This window comes from Mytilus californianus, unplaced genomic scaffold, assembly GCF_021869535.1.
Source record: "Mytilus californianus isolate M0D057914Y unplaced genomic scaffold, xbMytCali1.0.p SCAF_4, whole genome shotgun sequence".
NCBI lineage: Eukaryota > Metazoa > Mollusca > Bivalvia > Mytilida > Mytilidae > Mytilus > Mytilus californianus.
In genome coordinates, this window is record NW_026262690.1 from 117469659 (window position 1) to 117488667 (window position 19009).

Sequence of the window (19009 nt, forward strand, 5' to 3'; positions counted from 1 at the left end):
GGCGGCAAGTTTTTATTGGTGGAGGAAGCCGGAGTGCCTGGAGAAAACCATCGACCTTCGATAGGAAAACTGACAATCCTAGTCAATTAATATTGGAGTCGATTGCACCCGCACGAGCGGGGTTCGAACTCACAACCTCAGTGTTGACTGGCTAGTGATTACAGTAGTAACTACTTAGACCACTCGGCCACCGAGGCCCCTAGTTGTTAATGACATTGAATTGGTTTTCTGTAACAACTAGTATGTAGGTCGGTACTTTGTGTCGTTTGTCTTAATGTTAGTTGTTTATTTTGTGCTTCGTGCCTTTTCCAACTGATTTTTATACGACCGCAAAAATTTTTTTTGCGGTCGTATATTGGTATAGTTCTCGTTTAACTTTTTTTTTTTATCTCATTGTTTGTATTGTATTATGAAAAATTATTGATGTTGTAATGTTTATGCCCTTTGGGGCCCATAATTGGAAATAAAAAAAAAAAAAAAAAAAAAAAAAAAGTATGACGTTGGCGTCGTCGGCGTCGTCGTCGTCGTCGTCGTCGTCGTCAACAAAAATTTTTGATTTCAACAAAAATTGAATATATGGGGTTCTTTGATATGCTGAATCTTACCATGTATTTAGATTTTTTATTTGTGGGCCCCGCTATCAAATTGGTTCATATTGAGGTCAAAAGCATCCAAAATTAAACTTTGTTTGATTTCATCAAAAATTGAATTATTTGGGTTCTTTGATATTCCAAATCTAACCGTGTATTTAGATTTTTAATTTTGGGTCCCGTATTTTAAATTGGTCTACATAAAGGTCCAAAGGGTCCAAAATTAAACTTAGTTTGATTTTAACAAAAATTGAATTCTTGGGGTTCTTTGATATGCTGAATCTAAACATGTGTTTAGATTTTTTATTATGGGCCCAGTTTTCAAGTTTGTCCAAGTTGGGGTCCAAAATTATACTTTGTTTGATTTCAACAAAAATTGAATATATGGGGTTCTTTGATATGCTGAATCTAACCATGTATTTTGATTTTGGACTTTGGACCATAATAGGTAAATTAAAAAAAATCAAGTTCTTAGACCACATTCTTTCTGTGTCAGAAACCTATGCTGTGTCAAATATTTAATCACAATCCAAATTTAGAGCTGTATCAAGCTTGAATGTTGTGTCCATACTTGCCCCAACTGTTCAGGGTTCGACCTCTGCGGTCGTATCAAGCTGCGCCCAGCGAAGCATTTTATTAAGCTTGTTCTAATATTGTGCTGTTATACCATTGTCCCGTTTTGGCGAGTGGAGGAGCGCTTACAAACATGTGTAACCCCAACACATTCTGCAAGTGCCCGTCTCAAATCAGGAGCCTGTAGTTCATTGGTTGTCGTTGGAGCTGTCTGTCATATCATTCTTTTTTTCGTTTATTATTTTGTCAAAAATCAGGGCGTTGTTTTTTTTTCTCGTTGAAATGTTTCACATTTTGTCATGTCGGGGCTTTTGCTCATTGTTGAAGGCCGTACGATGACCTTTAATTGCTTATTAAACACGTGAAATTAGATAGTTGTCTCATTGGCAAGCATACCATATCCCCATATTTTATAATAAATACAATTTATCTTTAATAATATTAAAGTCAAGTAAATACCCGAGTCAAAATTAATATACACCCAATTGCAGCTAGAGTCCCGACTCGTAACCGGGAAGAAGATTATAAAGTACAATTTACAACCAAACAGTGATCCGCGTTTATAACCACACTAAGACTTAGTTAAGGTTCATCATGACAAATGGACAAAAATGGCTGTATTTCCACCTCAAAAACTACTCTGAGTACGACTCACTAAAATTTCACTATTGAGGATTAAATCTATATATATTAGTTTAAATATAGACACGTACGCATTTATTGACATTATGTTCTAGCAGAAAGATTTAAACATTTAATTGGTATTCGCCATTTTGGAACTGCATAGACTTAAAGGTAATGAATAATTTTATCCAATATTTATATACACAAACTACTTTGATTATCTTAGTACGACAAAAGATCTCCTTATTTTCACACCATTACGGTGTTATTTTATATGTGCATTATGACACTACTATTTGAATACAACAGACCACGTCTCCTGCATGGTAGCGTGCTCGAGTACAGCCTCAGGGGTGATTATTTTGATTCCAAGGCAACCAAATCATGAATTGAAATTGATAGTTAAACCGAGGAAGAGTTAAGATTGGCTCTAACATGTGTCTAACAAAATGATAGGTGTAAGAGGAATAACATGTCTTCCTACCCTGTGACCTACCACGTTAAAAATACGACTCAGCGTGTCTGTGTTGTTCAAAGCAGTATTCCTTTTCATATTGTTAAACAAAACATTGTCTTATATTTTCATATGAAACTTTGTACATATACAGGCTGAAACAATGTATGAAATTTTGTCTTGTTAAAGGGTGTTATTCAAGGTCATTTATTGTGTATATTGTGACAATGTTTCATAGATGGATGTCTTGAAATTTGGTTTCATGGAAGGGAGGTTATAAACATTTAATATTTTGGATTAAAAGTTAAAGTTAAAGTGTTTTATTTGATTGATAATAACAAACAAACATGCCTTATTAATTTCTGCAGCAATTTATGGTTATACACATGAAAAATATTTGAAAATTCCAGAAACGCTCACAGATTTCTCAGGAAAGACATAATTAGATTAAGAAATATTTTCTTATATAATGATATATATTGGTATGCATGAAAGAAATCATTTTTACGGATAAAAAATGAAACTGAGGGGTCTACGTAAATAAAACATCAGACCAAAAAAGACAAGGCACTTAGCTTGATAAAACTTGTAAGATGAACAACAGAAATTGAAACTTTACTTAATTAGTTTCTAAAGTTCCGACACTTTGTGGAATATTCTCAAACTATTAAAAGGCGCCTCGGTGGCCGAGTGGTCTAAGTAGTCCAACTACTGTATCACTAGCCAGTCAACACTGAGGTTGTGATCGAGTTCGAATCCCGCACGGGGCAGGGGCACTGGACTCCAATCTTAATTGACTAGGATTGTCAGTTTCCCTACCGAAGGTCGGTGGTTCTCTCTGGGCACTCCGGCTTCCTCAGCAATAAAAACTGACCGCCACGAAAAAGCACAATAGTTTGAAAGTGGCGTTAAACACCAATCAATCACGCAATCAATCAAACTACAAAAATGTTTGTTTCAGAATATTAATTGTGTGCCGCCTAAGAACTCTAGTTAAAACATAAATACACGAAATCAGTCTATGTTTTTCAGTGAGAAAATATAATGGAATCCAATGGATTGCTGTACAGAGGTCTGCAGTTACTTATAAAACTTATTTTAGCCATTCTCACTGTTTTAGCTCTATGCTATATCTTTATTATCGGTAAGTGCACATAGAAGTAGAAGTGTAATGCAACTATAATGTTAGAGTTGCGACACATGAATTTAAGGAGATTTGGGGTTCAGGACAATGATATATCAACCCAACAACACAAAGTACTTAACACAGAAAAATCTAGAGGTACCCAAATTGACCTTCAAGGTTGGTCAGACTCAATCGTTCATACAACAAATGATATTTTAGCTAAAGACAAATCATGCCACAACCTCTATAAATTGGGCGGGGTGAACTACTCATGGGTCTTAAAAATGAACCCTCGCAAAAGCTTTTGAAACAAAATCCATAGAATGATCAAAGATTGATTTGATGAAAGCACTGATTTTCAGCCTCTATATACTTAAATTGAATAACTATTATCTCTGCAATTAAACAATCATGACGATCAGTAGTTATTTAGTACATTTGAATTTTTGTCGAGCCTGCGACATTTATGTCGCGAAAATAAATGTCGCGAAAGCGGGACATAGCGATCCCAGATTCCGTCGACGGCGTCGGTGGCGTCAACCTTTAGGTTCAGTGTGTGGTTAAAATTTGTTCAAAACAATAACTTTGTTAAACCTTCGTGGAATTTTAGGAAATTTGGACAGAAGCTTGTTTATGACCAAAATACAGTATCCAGAGCAAAATTTTCAAATTATTTATTTTCATTATCCGTATTTTACTGATAAATGGACTTACTTTTTTTTTACAGTTAACATTCAGATTTAGTCTGAGGTTAAAGTTTTTTTTAGACATCAATAACTTTGTCAAACCTTCATGGAATATTAGGAAATTTGGACAGAAGCTTATTTATGACCTAAGAAAGTATCGAGGGCAACATTTTGAAAATACTAATTTTCATTTTTCCGTATTTTTGTCTCGCCTTGACGGAGTCAACAAGCGATACATAGGTATGCTGTTCCCGGCGTCGTCAACAATGTATTAGTTTGTGATTAGGTCAGTTTATGGGGAACCAATATAGTGATAGGTTAATGATATTTGGTATGCAGTTGTATTAGCACTGGCAAATCTCATTTCCATGGAGATTATTTGACCCTGTCCCCTCAGTCATGGTCTACTGACTTTGAACAAAAGGACAAAATAACAAAAAAAGGCGAGACATATCTCTGTGTCAACGGTTTATACTGATAAATGGACTCTTTTTTTTTACATTTAACAAGTAGATACCAGTCTGAGGTTAGAGTTTTTAAGTCATCAATAACTTTGTCAAACCTTCATGGAATTATATATATTTTTCATATTCAGTTTTTTTCTGATAGATGGACTTAGTTTTTTACAGTTCACATTTACAGACAGTCTGGGAATATACTATTTTGACTTGATAAATTTGTAAACCTTCATGATTGTTATGAAACTTGGACAGACGCTTATTTTCAAGACCTGAAATAGCATCTAAATAAAAAGTTTGATTTTTTTTTAAATTCTGTATTTTGCTGATAAATGGATTCACTTTTAAAGTCCACATTACACTTTTACACTGACAGCAGCAATCGCAGGCAAGAGACACGGGTTCCGCGGAACCCCTAACGATTTTTTTTATATGTTAACGTTAGAAGTACGTCTAATTAAATCAAAATTGATAGAACATTGGAGGGAACTAACAGTAAAATGTATGTAGAACATTGGAGGGAACTAATAGTAAAATGTATGTGTTTTTTTTTAAATTAACAGAATAATTTCAAAGACAAGAAAAGGGAAGAGGTCATTGTGATATTTCTATATGGAAGCATCAGAAGGTATCAAACTATCGACAATACTTTCATGCATGCAGTGCTCATATATCAATCTGTTTTCTTTTGCAGTTACCAGAAAATGATGGAAATGCTTTTGATTAACTATAAACTAGAAAGGCAAATACTACAGTGGTTGAAAATCATCTTTAGCTTTCGTGATACTAAAAAGGCTTAACATACAGAAGAACCGTACTTGCTATTGGAGATTCATATAGATTTAAGAAAGTCATTGAAACAATTGTTACATGTTATATATGTTACAGCAAAGAATTTGTTTTAGATACTCTATTTTTGAGTCAGGTGAAATAAATTGTTCTTGGAAATATTTCTTTTGTGTTTATATATATAATACCAGCTCATTCTATACAACAACAAAAAGTATTGATTTTACAGCAATACGATATATTCTTATCAAATGCATAAATTTATAACTGAAAGTTGTACGTACGCCTTATGCAAAAGTTGTTTAAATGTTCCTACAGAAAAATCGAAAGTTCACGATGGAAAAATACACCTTATCGCTATTCCCGGCTGACCCGAGAATCTGTCCCGCTTGAACTTTTGACGTCATACAACAATCACTTTTTCATTGTGGCGTCAGATAATTTGTATTGTGACGTCAAAATTTTACGGGAACCTGTGTGATGTCCAGTAATGGCGGACAAATAGAGATAAGGTGTATTCATAGAGTTTGGTGCTCAACCGGCCGTCGCTGTCGTTTGTTACAGATGTTGAAGGTATTGAACAGGTATAGGCACTTGTGGGTTTAGTGACAAGGCAGTCTTATAATAGACATGTTAAAAGGTCGAGTTCTTGTTGTCATACCTTTTTAGCACATGAGTTTTGGGGGTAAATTAAATATATAAATCTATTCAAGTCACTGAATATGATTATACCCATTACTGGGATGGAGCAAATTTTAAACATCGTAGACTAGTACCACTTAAAGAGATCATATTCCGAGAGAAAACAAAACTAAAACTACGGTCATTCCAATACAATACGACACGACGTTTTAATTTACTGTCAATAAAAAATGTAACAAAATAGTTTAAAAAAAATGAAAATAACACTTGATAATTTCTATCGGCGTCCGAAGTTCTTCTGGATTTACCTTCATCATGAACGATCAAAGCCGAATATATCATCACTCACTGTATATTCCTCAAGGTACCATTGACAGCCTCTTCAAATCTTATTATTACATAAACAATGATCGTCCATGCACTCTAGTTTTTATAAGACAAAAAGATGAAATAAAATAAAACAAATATTAATCCAATTTTGAGTTCAAAGATAGATGGTGTAATGACAATACAGAGATATTCTAAACATTTAAACAATTCATAAAAACCGACTGATTGAAAACAAAATTACACCTCATAATTACACGCGTCCGAAGTGTTTTTCTAGATTGTCCTTCATCAAGAAGAAAATTTGAAAATCAGGGATGTATTAATACGTTAAGAAACCAAAGCCTCCTTAATTTCGTATTGGAAAAGTTCCCTAGCTGTTGTCAACAAAGCGGCATTTGTAGAATTAATAAGAAAAAAATAGAGATAAAATGTAATCGTAGATACAATAAAGGTGGGACAATGACAACAAGATTATCATAATTCACTTGTATTAATATATTACAAACAATATAGATAATAGTTGAAAAGTCATTATACAAAAAGTTTGAAGTTATATGCAGTAAGTTGTTTTGTGTGTGGCAGCATGACACCAAGGAAAGGAAAGGTTTTATCGGGTTGACTGGACAGCTCGATACAAGGGCACGGTGCTAATTAATATATTTATACCGTGTATTGCTTTGAATAACAGAAGCAATCGGAGTGCATACTAGATGTTACACCGACGGAAGATGGACATTGTATAAATGTTACATACAAAATATGATACTTTACTAGTTCTGACTCTATAGGAATAACTATCATTGTATGATCTAAAATCAAAGTTCTGACTGGATTAAATCACAATGACCACATTGAGTATTATAGGAATTATCTCACAACATTAACCTTCCAAAAAATAAAATGTTGCATGTTGCAATTGCAATATTTTTAATCTTCATATATACTGACACATAGACCTCATTATCAACCCGACACACCAATGCTGACCTGTCATGTACCGTTACTATGGGACAGACTTCGTTAATCTTAATAATTAAACTAGCATCATATTCACTTACTGTTCTTCAGCAACTACGTGTATACATGACTAGTCAACAGTATAAGGTAGTTTGGCTGATTGTTGAGAGTAGTATCATGTACCCATGCGCCTTTGGTCTTAACAAGTAACACTTATGAATAGATATACCATCAACTATACGGCAATGGAATGATTTAAATTTGTATATAAACGCAAAGTAGGATTAGTGTCCAAATTTAAATCTGAACTGAAAAATTGTCAGATTTACAAGACGTAATTGTAGCCCTTTTACTTTGGGCCTGAAAACTCAGCATTTTATTAACCAAATTTAAATGTTCAGCAATCTTTCTCAACGACGATCTATTCAATATTGTGTCGGACCCTTCTTGTCGTCATGAAGCTCCACGAGAGGATTTAAATCACTTCAGTCTTTTTTTCAATTGTCCCCTTTACTAGGATGATATAGGAACTAATATTTATCAATTATGGACTTTTGACGAGGTCAATACGTTATATATAGACCTGTTCAGATTATATTGACCGAGGACGAAGTCCGAGGTTCAATATAATCAAACTGACTGAGTTTAAGTCCTTAATTTATATATTACATATGTAATTAAATAGTTTAAGTTTGAAAATGATATTGACTCGATGTTACTATTTTTGGAAACAATATTGACTCGATGTTACTATTTTTGGAAACGATATTGACTCGATGTTACTATTTTTAGTAACAAGGGGTCAATATCATTTTTATAAATAGTAACGTCGAGTCAAAATGTCAAAATGGTGAAAAAATACAAAATATATATTGGGAAAAACGTGACCAAATAAACCAACGAGAAACAAAAAAAAATCAAACCATATGTAATATCTTAATATATTCTATCTGTGGTAACATAAATTTAATATACATGTATGAACAAATCAAGAACTCATGATTTAGAAATGTTTTGACAATACTAAAAAGACGAAAAGGTTTCTGGCATAATGCGATTACATATGAGAAATAACAGATAGTTCAAAAGCACACACACATACATGTCACTTTTTATCATCCCTTATTTTTCTTTCTCTTCTTTAGTTCTGTATCCCTTAAATATATACAAAGACATATATTTTGTATATATGTCTCTGAAATATATGCCTTAACAGTATAACTTTTGAAATCGTTATAGTATTCTTTGTTCTACGTTTGATTAACTTGTGTCTATTTTGCGTAAACTAAATTATTTACTAAAGCAATAATCAAAATTTTCATAATACTACAATGTGTTTTTTCTTTTTTTTTTCTCAACAAATTTGGTTCTATATAAAAATAAGGAGATGTGTTATTATTGCCAAATGATTGCCAAGGAGACAAGTATCCACCAAAGTTCAAATAAAGTGGATGTAAGCAATTATAGGCAATCGTAAGGCCTTCGGCAATGAGAAAAACCCATACCGTATAGTCGGCTGTAAAAGGCCCCGACATGAAAATTATGAAACAATTCAATCTAGAAAACTAACGGCCTAATTTATAACAAAACAATTTACGAAAAACAAATATGACAGACATAAATCAACGACAACCACTGAACTACAAGCCCCTGACTTGGGAAAGGCACATAAAGAATGTGACGTGGTTAAACATGCTTGTGAGCGCTCAGCCCTCCCCTAACATGGGTACAACATAAGAACAAACTAAAAAAATCAGTTGAAAAGTACTTAACAAATAAGATCGATACAAAGCAGAAAAACGTCTTACAACTGATAAAAAAATCACGTATCTAAGACTAAAATATCAGTCGGTACACATCCAACATCCAATGGGTTTAGTGTAAAGACGTCATTAATAATCAGAGAAAAACGTGACATTGTGCAATGTCAAAATATAGGTATCGACAGATTGTAGTGTCGTTAAAGTGCATGCAGTGTGTATAACAATAGAATTTAGTATGGTTTTAATTTACAAAATCAATATTTACACCAATAAAAACAACATATAAAGATCTTTATTACAGTGTTGAATTGGTTCCAGTTGGACTACAAACCTAAAAAAATAATATGTTTTCTGTTAATTACATTCTAAAAGTTTTATTTAGTTATTTAACAAATTTTGATTCAAAATGAATAAAGGTGAATTTGTCAATGAGAAAGCTACCCGGGACAATGACATAAACCGGTAGCCAAATGTGTAATCGTAGTCAGATTCAGACTAGTTATTGAACTAAACGCACCAGATATTTTACCTTGAATATAAATTTATCTAACCTTGACGTAAACTCAATGCTCATGTCTTCGTCTTTTACCTTCGAAAAGCGTTCTATTATTTCTTAACAAATACCCAGAATTCAGTCAAGTTTCTTTCAGTTTGAAAATCCCTGCATATTCAACAGGAAGAATTAAAAAAGAAATGACTTTTTTTAATCAATTCAGGAACATATATATTATTAGTTATACTGTTCCCAGATCAATTTCAATAGAATTTTTGTATTCCCTTTTGAATAAATTACTTTTTCTCCTAAAATTTAGAATCACATAATCAAAAATGCGCCTTTTAAAAAAACTTCTTTGTTTACAGAATTTCTCTACATTAAATACTACTTAGGCAATCCCAAACTAACAATGGGTTATGTTTAACATGAATCAATAAAAAGTCGTAACGAACAGAAAGAATCTATCCTCATATTTTCGACCCTTCCTCTTCGTGTTGAAAAGAAAGCCACTTCTGGTATTTAGCAGTATTACATTAGTTCTTCAATGTGAAAATAAGAAAGTTAAAAAAGGATGGAATCAGACGAAACTCTCACAAATGGGAATTCAAATGAGTTTGATTTGTCCATTAGAGAGGCAGAACTCAAGAAAACTGCGTTACATGAATCTATTGACCAAGAAGCGGAGGCCAGAATTCTGGTTTTGTACACGGGTGGTACAATTGGAATGAAATCAAATAATCAAGGAGGTATACTTCTGCAATACATATTCATATATGTTCTTGCAGCTTGACCTCTGCCATAAATTAAAGTAACAACATTAATTGAAAACGTATTCGATAATTTATTCAAACCATATTTAAACACTCCAAAGCACTCGTGTAAGAATTCAAGACCAGTTATTGAAGAACACGCAATAGACTTCTTCCTGTTCAATCATGGCATTGTCCCAAGTTATCATGAAAGACCTATACTATATAGTGCTATACTATAGAAGTAACCATAAAGGGTCATTGGCAAAGAACTTAGAAGTTGTTTCACTTCTGTCCCTTTGCTTTTCTATTTCATCAGAAGTAAAATCCAGTACATGTAGCCTGAAACTACTATAACACAGTGTGTTAAAGTAGTCTCAGATGTAGCTCTGAATTAAAAATTTTCACCATTTTACACAGTCAAGGGTATACAACTTATAAAATTGTATGTTGAAAAGATAAAGCATCAAAAAACCATTTTATTATGTAAAAATGTAAACAGAAGAAATTCAAAATATTAAAACAACTTGTGCCATTTACAGCTTCAATTAAGCTGATGTCCCCCCCCCCCCCCCCCTCCCCAGTTTCAATAAACATGAATAAATGAGTTGTGGGTATACATTGTGTATATCAATGAAACAGCAATACAACAAGCTCAATTTACCACCATTTCAGACAAGCAAATTACATCTTTCAGGTGCAAGTTTTTGAAATGATATATAGAAAAAGAGAGGCGAGGCTGAGACTACTATAACACAGAGATTGGTCACTTCCCGTACTGACCAGTCAAATAGTAATTAATTCTAAGTCTTCGATCACGTGACTCGGCACGTGACTCGCAATGATTGACAAGAAGGATTCGACCGCCATATTTGACAGCGAAAGAGAAAATAATAATTAACAAATGTGGATTTATAAAGAGTGTTATGTTCCGGTAAGTGTGAATATAAGATTTGACATTTTCATAAATGTTGGTTTATAAGCACTTTAAATAAAATAAGTGCAGTTATAGACTTGAATTTACCGACCAAACTGGAAAGTAACCTCGAGTTATTACCAGTCCGTGGGACAGGGTCAATGAGCAACTCACCCATAACTTACATTCAGATGAACAATCTGTTTTCCGGATAATGTATGTGCAAGCCTTAGTAATTAACCGATGTAATGATGTAAAATTTGTAATTATATGAAATTCCAATTTTTCTGTATCAGTAAGTTCCCGCTGCAGAACTGAGAAACACACGAGACAAGTTGCACACACACAACATGAGGTCTGATAGGTGAATTTGTATTGTTAGTGAAAGAAATTTAGATTTATATTTGGTTCCCTTGATAATATATATGCAGTCTATACATGCTAGTATAATAATATTATGCAATGAAAATGTGTCACCAAGTACATCATGAGTTCCTAAATAGACGTATTTTTTTTAAATAATTGACCCAAACATGATGTAAAAAGTACATGCACCTTGGGAAGCACCTTTGGTCTGCATCCTTTATCAGTTTAACTATTTTGATCCATATTGACATGATTGGTCAATTACTGCTGAGTCTCAAGTCTCAGATTACTGTCTTAAAAATTAATGAATTGCCTATGCTATAAACTCGACAAAGATTATTTTTTCTTTTTATTTATAATATATTCTTTATTGTAGGAATACCCCCAGAAAGAAATCACGCATTAGAAGAAGGGAGAAGTACTACAGGAGAAAATTACTTTTTTTAGTATTTTTTTTAATTTCATTGAATTTGTCATGCTTGTCTTACATGGAGAAATAAATATTTAAGTCTTTGAATATACATTTTTATTATTATATACATTAAAACTAAGACAGGAATGCAGAAATTCACTAACACGCTCAGTTTGCATAACAGTTCAATGAAAGAAAAAAAACAAGTAACCACACATCTTTATATATTAAAGGAATAGCCACTTGAAGCAAACTTTAAGGAGATTTTTATATATTTTTGCTAATGATCATCAGACAACTCCTTTAGTCCAAATGAAGTTCAATGAAGTGGATGTAAGTTATTGGAATGCACCGTAATTGCCTTCAACAATGAGAAAACCTATACCGTGCAGTCAGCTTCAAAAGTCCCCGACATGGAAAATATATAACAATTCACTAGAGAAAACGAAGTGTCTACAATAACAAAGCAATTTACGAAAATTCAAATATGACGGACATGAACCAACAGCAACCACTGAATTACAGGCTCCTGACTTGAGACGGGCACATAAAGAATGTGACAATGTTAAATATTTTTAGGCGCTCATCACCACCACTAGCATGGGACATTGGTGTAACGACATAACATAAAAACAAACTTTAAACAAAATTTGAAAATAGTTCATTTCGGTTTAATCAGGCTGACTGTACATGAAATATTTGCCATTGACAAGCAGTTGTGAATCGAAGTTGAATTTACAGAAAGGTGACATCAATATATGCTATCATATTTAACATTCTTGTTTAGATCTGACATTGCTACGTATTTATACATTCCGCATTATTTTTGGCTTCTCAGAATTTTCACATGGTAAATTGTCAGCAGTTACCCAACAAAAAAATGTTATAGGGAACCTATTTACAAAACAATGTAACTGTAAGATTGATAAGATTAATCACATTCACATTTTCAAGAGTGGCCGCATAATAACAAACTATTAACAAATTATTAATGATTAAAAACAAAAATTTAAATATGAATAGAGATAACTGCATTTGAAAGATAAAAACTATATTCTTTTTTTTTTTTGATTAATTCAATTTTGTTTTTAAATTATTTTTAAAAGAAAAACAATAATATCCGATACTGTTATAGTATTCTCAGTGATAGGTGATATATGTCGTCTGCTACGGTCGAATACGAAACTACGTTAAAATAACGTAGCTAACTACCGGAGACTCAGATAATCCGATAAATCTATAGTGACCAATCTCTGTGTTATAGTAGTCTCAGGGCGAGGGGATATCAAAGGGACATTCAAACTCATAAGTCGAAAATAAACTGACAATGCCATGGCTAAAAAGAAAAAGACAAACAGACAAATAACAGTACACAAAACACAACATAGAAAACCAAAGACTTGAGCAAAATGAACCCAACCAAAAACTTGGGGTGATCTCAGGTGCTCCGGAATGGTAGGCAGATCCTGCTCCACATAGATATTGTTTAAAAGTACCAAAGAGCAGCAAAGGTAGTTAGGAAACTGGCCCACAATTCTAAAATTATACCCTTTGATGAATCAATTGAAGTTTTACAGGGGGACATTTGTTTGGAATGAATTTTGTTGCCACAGAAGCCAATATTAATTTTTTGTCACCCCTCTATTACAGAGATAACACTTTGGAAAAATGTTGAGGTCCTTATTTTTGTAATGTTATGGACTTTTCTAGGCAAGTTGCAGGGATCCCTGTTACGTACATGGACAATTTTTAACTGTGTTTCTTTCATCCCATAATGCAGCCTATTCTATCTAACATAAAAAGCATGTCAACCTAAGTATAAAATGGTATGCTATGTTGACAAATTGTCAAAAAAGAAGTTGTACAAATGTCATTATGATGTCCTTAAATTTATGTTGTTCAGTTGTTGAAGTTGTCAAACATTTGTTGTCCCTGGCATTGTTTTGCTTGATAGTCATATTCTGTTCCCTTTTATTCATTAATGATTTCTTTTTTTCAGTTTATGAGCCAAAAGCAAACTTTCTTGTAGGAGAGCTGAAACACCTTCCAATGTTTCACGATGTTGAGTATGCTGAGAAGTATCTTACATCAGATGTTGCAGATTACCTTGCGATGCCGTAAGTCAATTGTAATGTTTGTAAGGATAGCACATTTTCCATTAGAAGAGATGGAAGTTGTACATTTTGTACATTAAAAAAAAGCATTACATCAGAAACATTCATGCAATTACATTTTTGTAAACAGTATTTTGTACTATTTAGAAATCAAATGTTTAAGTACATAGTAAAATCACTCATGTTATTTGGTCATGAATTGGAGTGAAATATGGTGAATGCTGGTGATTAAGTGCTATAACATACTAATTTATGACCCTATCAGGTAAAAATCCCAATTCAGAGTGATTGACCCTGAATCACCAGCAATCACTGTGAAAAATAAGAGCATGTATGAAAGTCTTCAGGAAGAAGGTATAATTGTGGTCAAATTGGTCCTGAGACTAAATATATTTAAAACTATCTCTGATTTTCAGAATCAAATATTGAATATAAAGACTTTGATAAAGCATTATAGTTTTGATTTAAAATGTACCATTTTCATGGGTTATCAATCTGCCTGATGAAATTTTGTAGGCACAAGCCAAACACTAATTTCATGTAGATTCTTTTGGCCTATAGTAGAAATTCTTAAAGGGTGGATAATACTTTTACAAGCCTGGGCTTTTGGGCCTATGACCAAACATTAAGACGGTTATATAGCCACCAAATGACAGTATACATATTCAGTAAAAAGTTGAAATTTCCTAAAATCTTGACTTTCACTTGTATCTGGGACTATTATAATAATGTTGTTTACATGTATTGAAGGCTGATTAACCATGTGACACAATATGCTGTCAATTAAAACAAAAAATCAAAAATCTGCTTTCAGAACAATGAAATCTCAACAGATCGATCAGTTTCCAGTCCCATTAGTATAATAGTCCCAACTTGTATATATTCTTAGAATCAATATAAAGCACAGTCTTTTCCCCAAAAATATTTTTTAACAGTAAGTGTATTTTGTGTTTAAATAATTTAGGGTGACACTTGTGCTTTATGGTCATTAAGCCAAAGTGTTCTTGAAAATAGCCATTTTTTGCTAAATATCTGACGAAAAAAAAATTGCATATGAAGTCGTAGTTAAATTGTGTCATTAAGACTTGGTTAATTTTCATATTTACTGAAAGCCTTTTTGATTCTTAAAAAATGTGAATAGTAATGATAGCATACAAATGTATTATATTTTGTGTTCAATAAATTTTCAGGGCTATTTAGTCCTTCAAATTCTACCTTCTGCTAAGCCAGATTTCTGGATTTTTGACAATTTTTGGCCCTCTACATTGCTTTACAAAATATTGAATTTTTCCTGCTTTTCTGGTTTTGACACTTTCTGTAGTTTCACCCATGTGAGAGTGTTTTAACTTAATTACTGTGAGTAATCTGTAATGCATTGGTCTGCTTCAGAAAACAGCAGAATTGAAAAATTTCTAAATTAGATCATGTAAACATTTTATTGTTTTTAGCTGAAAGCAAATACATTTTGTCTTCTAATACATTGTGAAAATGATCTTTTTTCAAAGACTAGAACGGCCTTCTTGGTATGTTTTGGTGTTTATCTTGTGGTACTCACTGTGCTAGTGAATGAGGTTTTGGATGGGGTGTTCTTCATTTTCTTTATTCTTTAACTTTTTATACCATTTTTTTCTCTATTTTTTATTTATTTTGACCATTATTCTCTATTCTTTATATTTCAGCTTCCCATTATCTTCTATTCTTTATTTGTTTTGCCTATTTTTCTCTATCCTTTTTTTTTTCGCCCTTTATTCTGCACTTTTTGCCCATTATTCTCTTTTATATAAACCCCATCCAGACTCTCATGAATGCTTTGATGTTTTTTAAAAAATTTAAATAACACTTTGGGTTGACTATGGAAGTAACAAAGATTTTATTTTGGATATTATTACATTTATAAAAGAAGTTACACTTTAAGACAACACTTGTGTATAGACTATTTTCATATTACAGACTTTTGATCGGGAGTATTTAATTTTTTGACAGGTTACCTACTCTGTGATAGGGCATTCTGGTGTTTGGTCAAGTAAGAGCAACTAAAAGAAGGAAACTCAAACTTTCAATGGGTTCAATTTTTGTAAAAAATTAATTGTTATATGTTTCTTATACAAAACAGAATCATTGGAAAATTGTAAATTGATTTCCCAAATTGCGCTGATTGTAAGCTTGTATTTTCTCCTTTGAGACTTGACAGAGTACCAGAATGTCCTACCACAGAGTAGGTAACCTGTTGAAAAATTATATATTCAGGAGTCAAAAGCCTGTACATGTATTATAATAAACATACCGGTAGTCTATTGTAACACAATCAATAATGGATATTTATCAATGCTAATCAAACACTCTGAATATTTACCATTTTATTTGTTGTTGTACCCTCTAAAGTTAAAGAATAATGATTATGTGAATTTGTGAATTATTGTGCTGTCATTGGTTGAATATTTTTCAATTTTTGAAATCTTAGATAAGTTATTCTTTTATTACTACATTGACTTTTAATGTAAGTAGAATAGAAAATGCAAGGAAGTTTTTCATTTTCTACCGGTTCTCACTTCTTTTTGATGGAACTTGATGTCAAGACAATACCTTTAATTGTATGAGGTCAAAGGAGTGAGAATACCAGATTTATTTCAAATGTTAAATATTAGGTTTTTTTTTTACTGGGAAATCAAGGTTTCTTTTTTGGGTACTGTGGATTCATTATTATTCGTTGGATACCAATTTTTAAGGATTTCGTTGGTAAAGTTAAACCATGAAATTAAATGCTCAACGAAGAACAAATTTTCTATTGGCATTTATACATACTTTGGCAAAACCAGGAAAATACAATTTTCCCTCAATCCACGGAAATTGATATCCACGAAAATGAATAAATCCACAGTATGTGCCAGACATTGAATTGTTATAATCACTAAACCTATATAACACAAGGTTTAATCACTAAACCTATATAACACAAGGTTTAATCACTAAACCTATATAACACAAGGTTTACATTTATTATAAAAACATCACCAGATGCCCTGGAATCATATACGAGGATGTTTTAACCTATTGATTTTAATATTCTGAGGTTAGAGGTCAAGCTGAGTTCAAAATTCCAGTTTAATCCTCGTTAACAATTGTGAACCTCTTCTTAATGGTCAAGACATTCTTCTTCAAATTAAGTACCATATAAAAATAAGGAGATGAGGTATGATTGCCAATGAGACAAATATCCACCTAAGTTCAAATAAAGTGGATGTTAGCAATTATAGGCAACCGTACAGCCTTCAACAATGAGAAAAACCCATACCGTATAGTTGGCTATAAAAGGCCTCGATACATATTAATGCTTGAAACCTTTTTTTTATTGAATGTTAAGGTCAAGGATTCAGCTTTGTTGAAGGCTGAGTTGTTCAGGTCATTACATAGACTGGGTACTTTTGAATGTTAAGGTCAAGGATTCAGCTTTGTTGAAGGCTGAGTTGTTCAGGTCATTACATAGACTGGGTACTTTTTTCCATGTTCAGTATACATTGTACTTTAATGAGCAGGTAAAAAAAGAAAATACAGTCTGTTGTGTTTCAAGGTTATATGTCAAAAGTCAGAGGTAAAATTAATTGAGCATATATATATAGTCTGTTTAACTCTGTTACAAAATTTATTTGGTGGCAAGGAAATGCTTTGCTTTGCAGTATAGACTAATATCATTAATGTTGTGTATTCTGCATGCTGATTATAGTATTTCATAGTAATGTGTTAATGATTTTCATAAGGATATTCAACATTTTCTGTGAGGTTGTCCTGGTGTTATTATTATTGATAGCACAAGGAAAACATTATAGAGGGCTAGAAATATTAATATTACCACTGCCTCATTGGTTATGTATACAATATTTCTCCACTAGAGACAGTTACATTTTCAACTTTAACATGTTAGGCTTGCCGTGCATGTGAATATTTAAAATTAAACTGTCGAGAGTATAGAAATACAGAATTACACAAAATTCAGTGGAAGAATCTGTTTTTCTTATGAATTTTAGATGAAATGTAAGCATATTTAATTTTCTTTGTGAATAATTTAATTTTGGATGTAACACGTCTTCTGATTGGCTGAATGTTTTTTGTCTATCAGCTCATAGACATAATTTTTCATGTGAACTTTGACGTCATCAACGTTTTTTTCATGATTTACTCCTTAAAAATGGAATTTAAAATTGAATTATAAGGAATTACTGTAATATTTTTTCTGTCTATTTGAAATAACCTCAAAAATGTGGTGTACACTTTTAAATAGCGGGTTATTCAGTGTGCAGCACATTTTTGGTGTTATTTCTTCATAGACAGAAAAAATATTACAGTTATTCCTTAAAATGTGCAAAAATATGTGATGTCATCAGACACAGTTGCCCTTTTTTTAATTACACCACAACCAAAAAGTCAGAGGAAAGCAAGAAAGTATGAAGTCATAATCAAATTTTGACCAATGAACAACTGAGATCAAAGAACCACATGTTGATTATAAAAAAAACCAACATTTAGGTCAATGTAACCTACATTTTTTTGCTTGAGTGACTTTGGATAAGCTTTGCATTTAGGTTAACATTTCTGTGACTGGTACCCATTGAAGTAGTAAAATTTGGGATTGTTTGGCAGTTATCTGTTTATCATTTTGAGTAATGATATATAGTTAAAGAGGACGGTACAGTTTATTGATTTTCTTTCTTGATTTCTGGATCAGTAAATTGTTGCATTATTGCAACATCACTTCTATTGTAAATTGATTTAATTGTGCACTTTAATGATTTACTGTCAAATTAAAGCTGATGTTAGTTTTTGTCGAGCCTGCGACTTTTGTCGCAGAAAGCTCGACATAGGGATAGTGATCCGGCGGCGGCGGTGGCGGCGGCGTTAGCTAACTTTTTAAAAGCTTTATATTTTAGAAGCTAGAAGACCTGGATGCTTCATACTTTGTATATAGATGC

General features: G+C 32.6%; 1 protein-coding gene and 2 long non-coding RNA genes across 4 annotated transcripts in view; all 3 read left to right on the forward strand.

The window, feature by feature from the left end:
• Positions 1-1681: 1681 nt before the first annotated feature.
• On the forward strand, positions 1682-5461 carry LOC127739248 (uncharacterized). Its single transcript, XR_008000361.1, has 3 exons — positions 1682-1958; positions 3274-3385; positions 5206-5461. It is a non-coding gene; the product is annotated as an uncharacterized LOC127739248 (long non-coding RNA).
• A 4576-nt stretch (positions 5462-10037) lies between these two features.
• LOC127739235 (L-asparaginase-like) overlaps positions 10038-19009 on the forward strand; it is a 42451-nt gene continuing 33479 nt past the window's right edge. For both annotated transcript variants that reach the window (XM_052250854.1, XM_052250855.1), the window contains exons 1-2: positions 10038-10234; positions 13931-14048. In XM_052250854.1, the coding sequence (XP_052106814.1) occupies positions 10060-10234; positions 13931-14048 (293 nt within the window). In that variant the 5' untranslated portion in view covers positions 10038-10059. The remainder of the gene's footprint in view (positions 10235-13930; positions 14049-19009) is intronic.
• LOC127739247 (uncharacterized) lies at positions 10982-12036 on the forward strand. The gene is made up of 2 exons (XR_008000360.1): positions 10982-11171; positions 11896-12036. It is a non-coding gene; the product is annotated as an uncharacterized LOC127739247 (long non-coding RNA).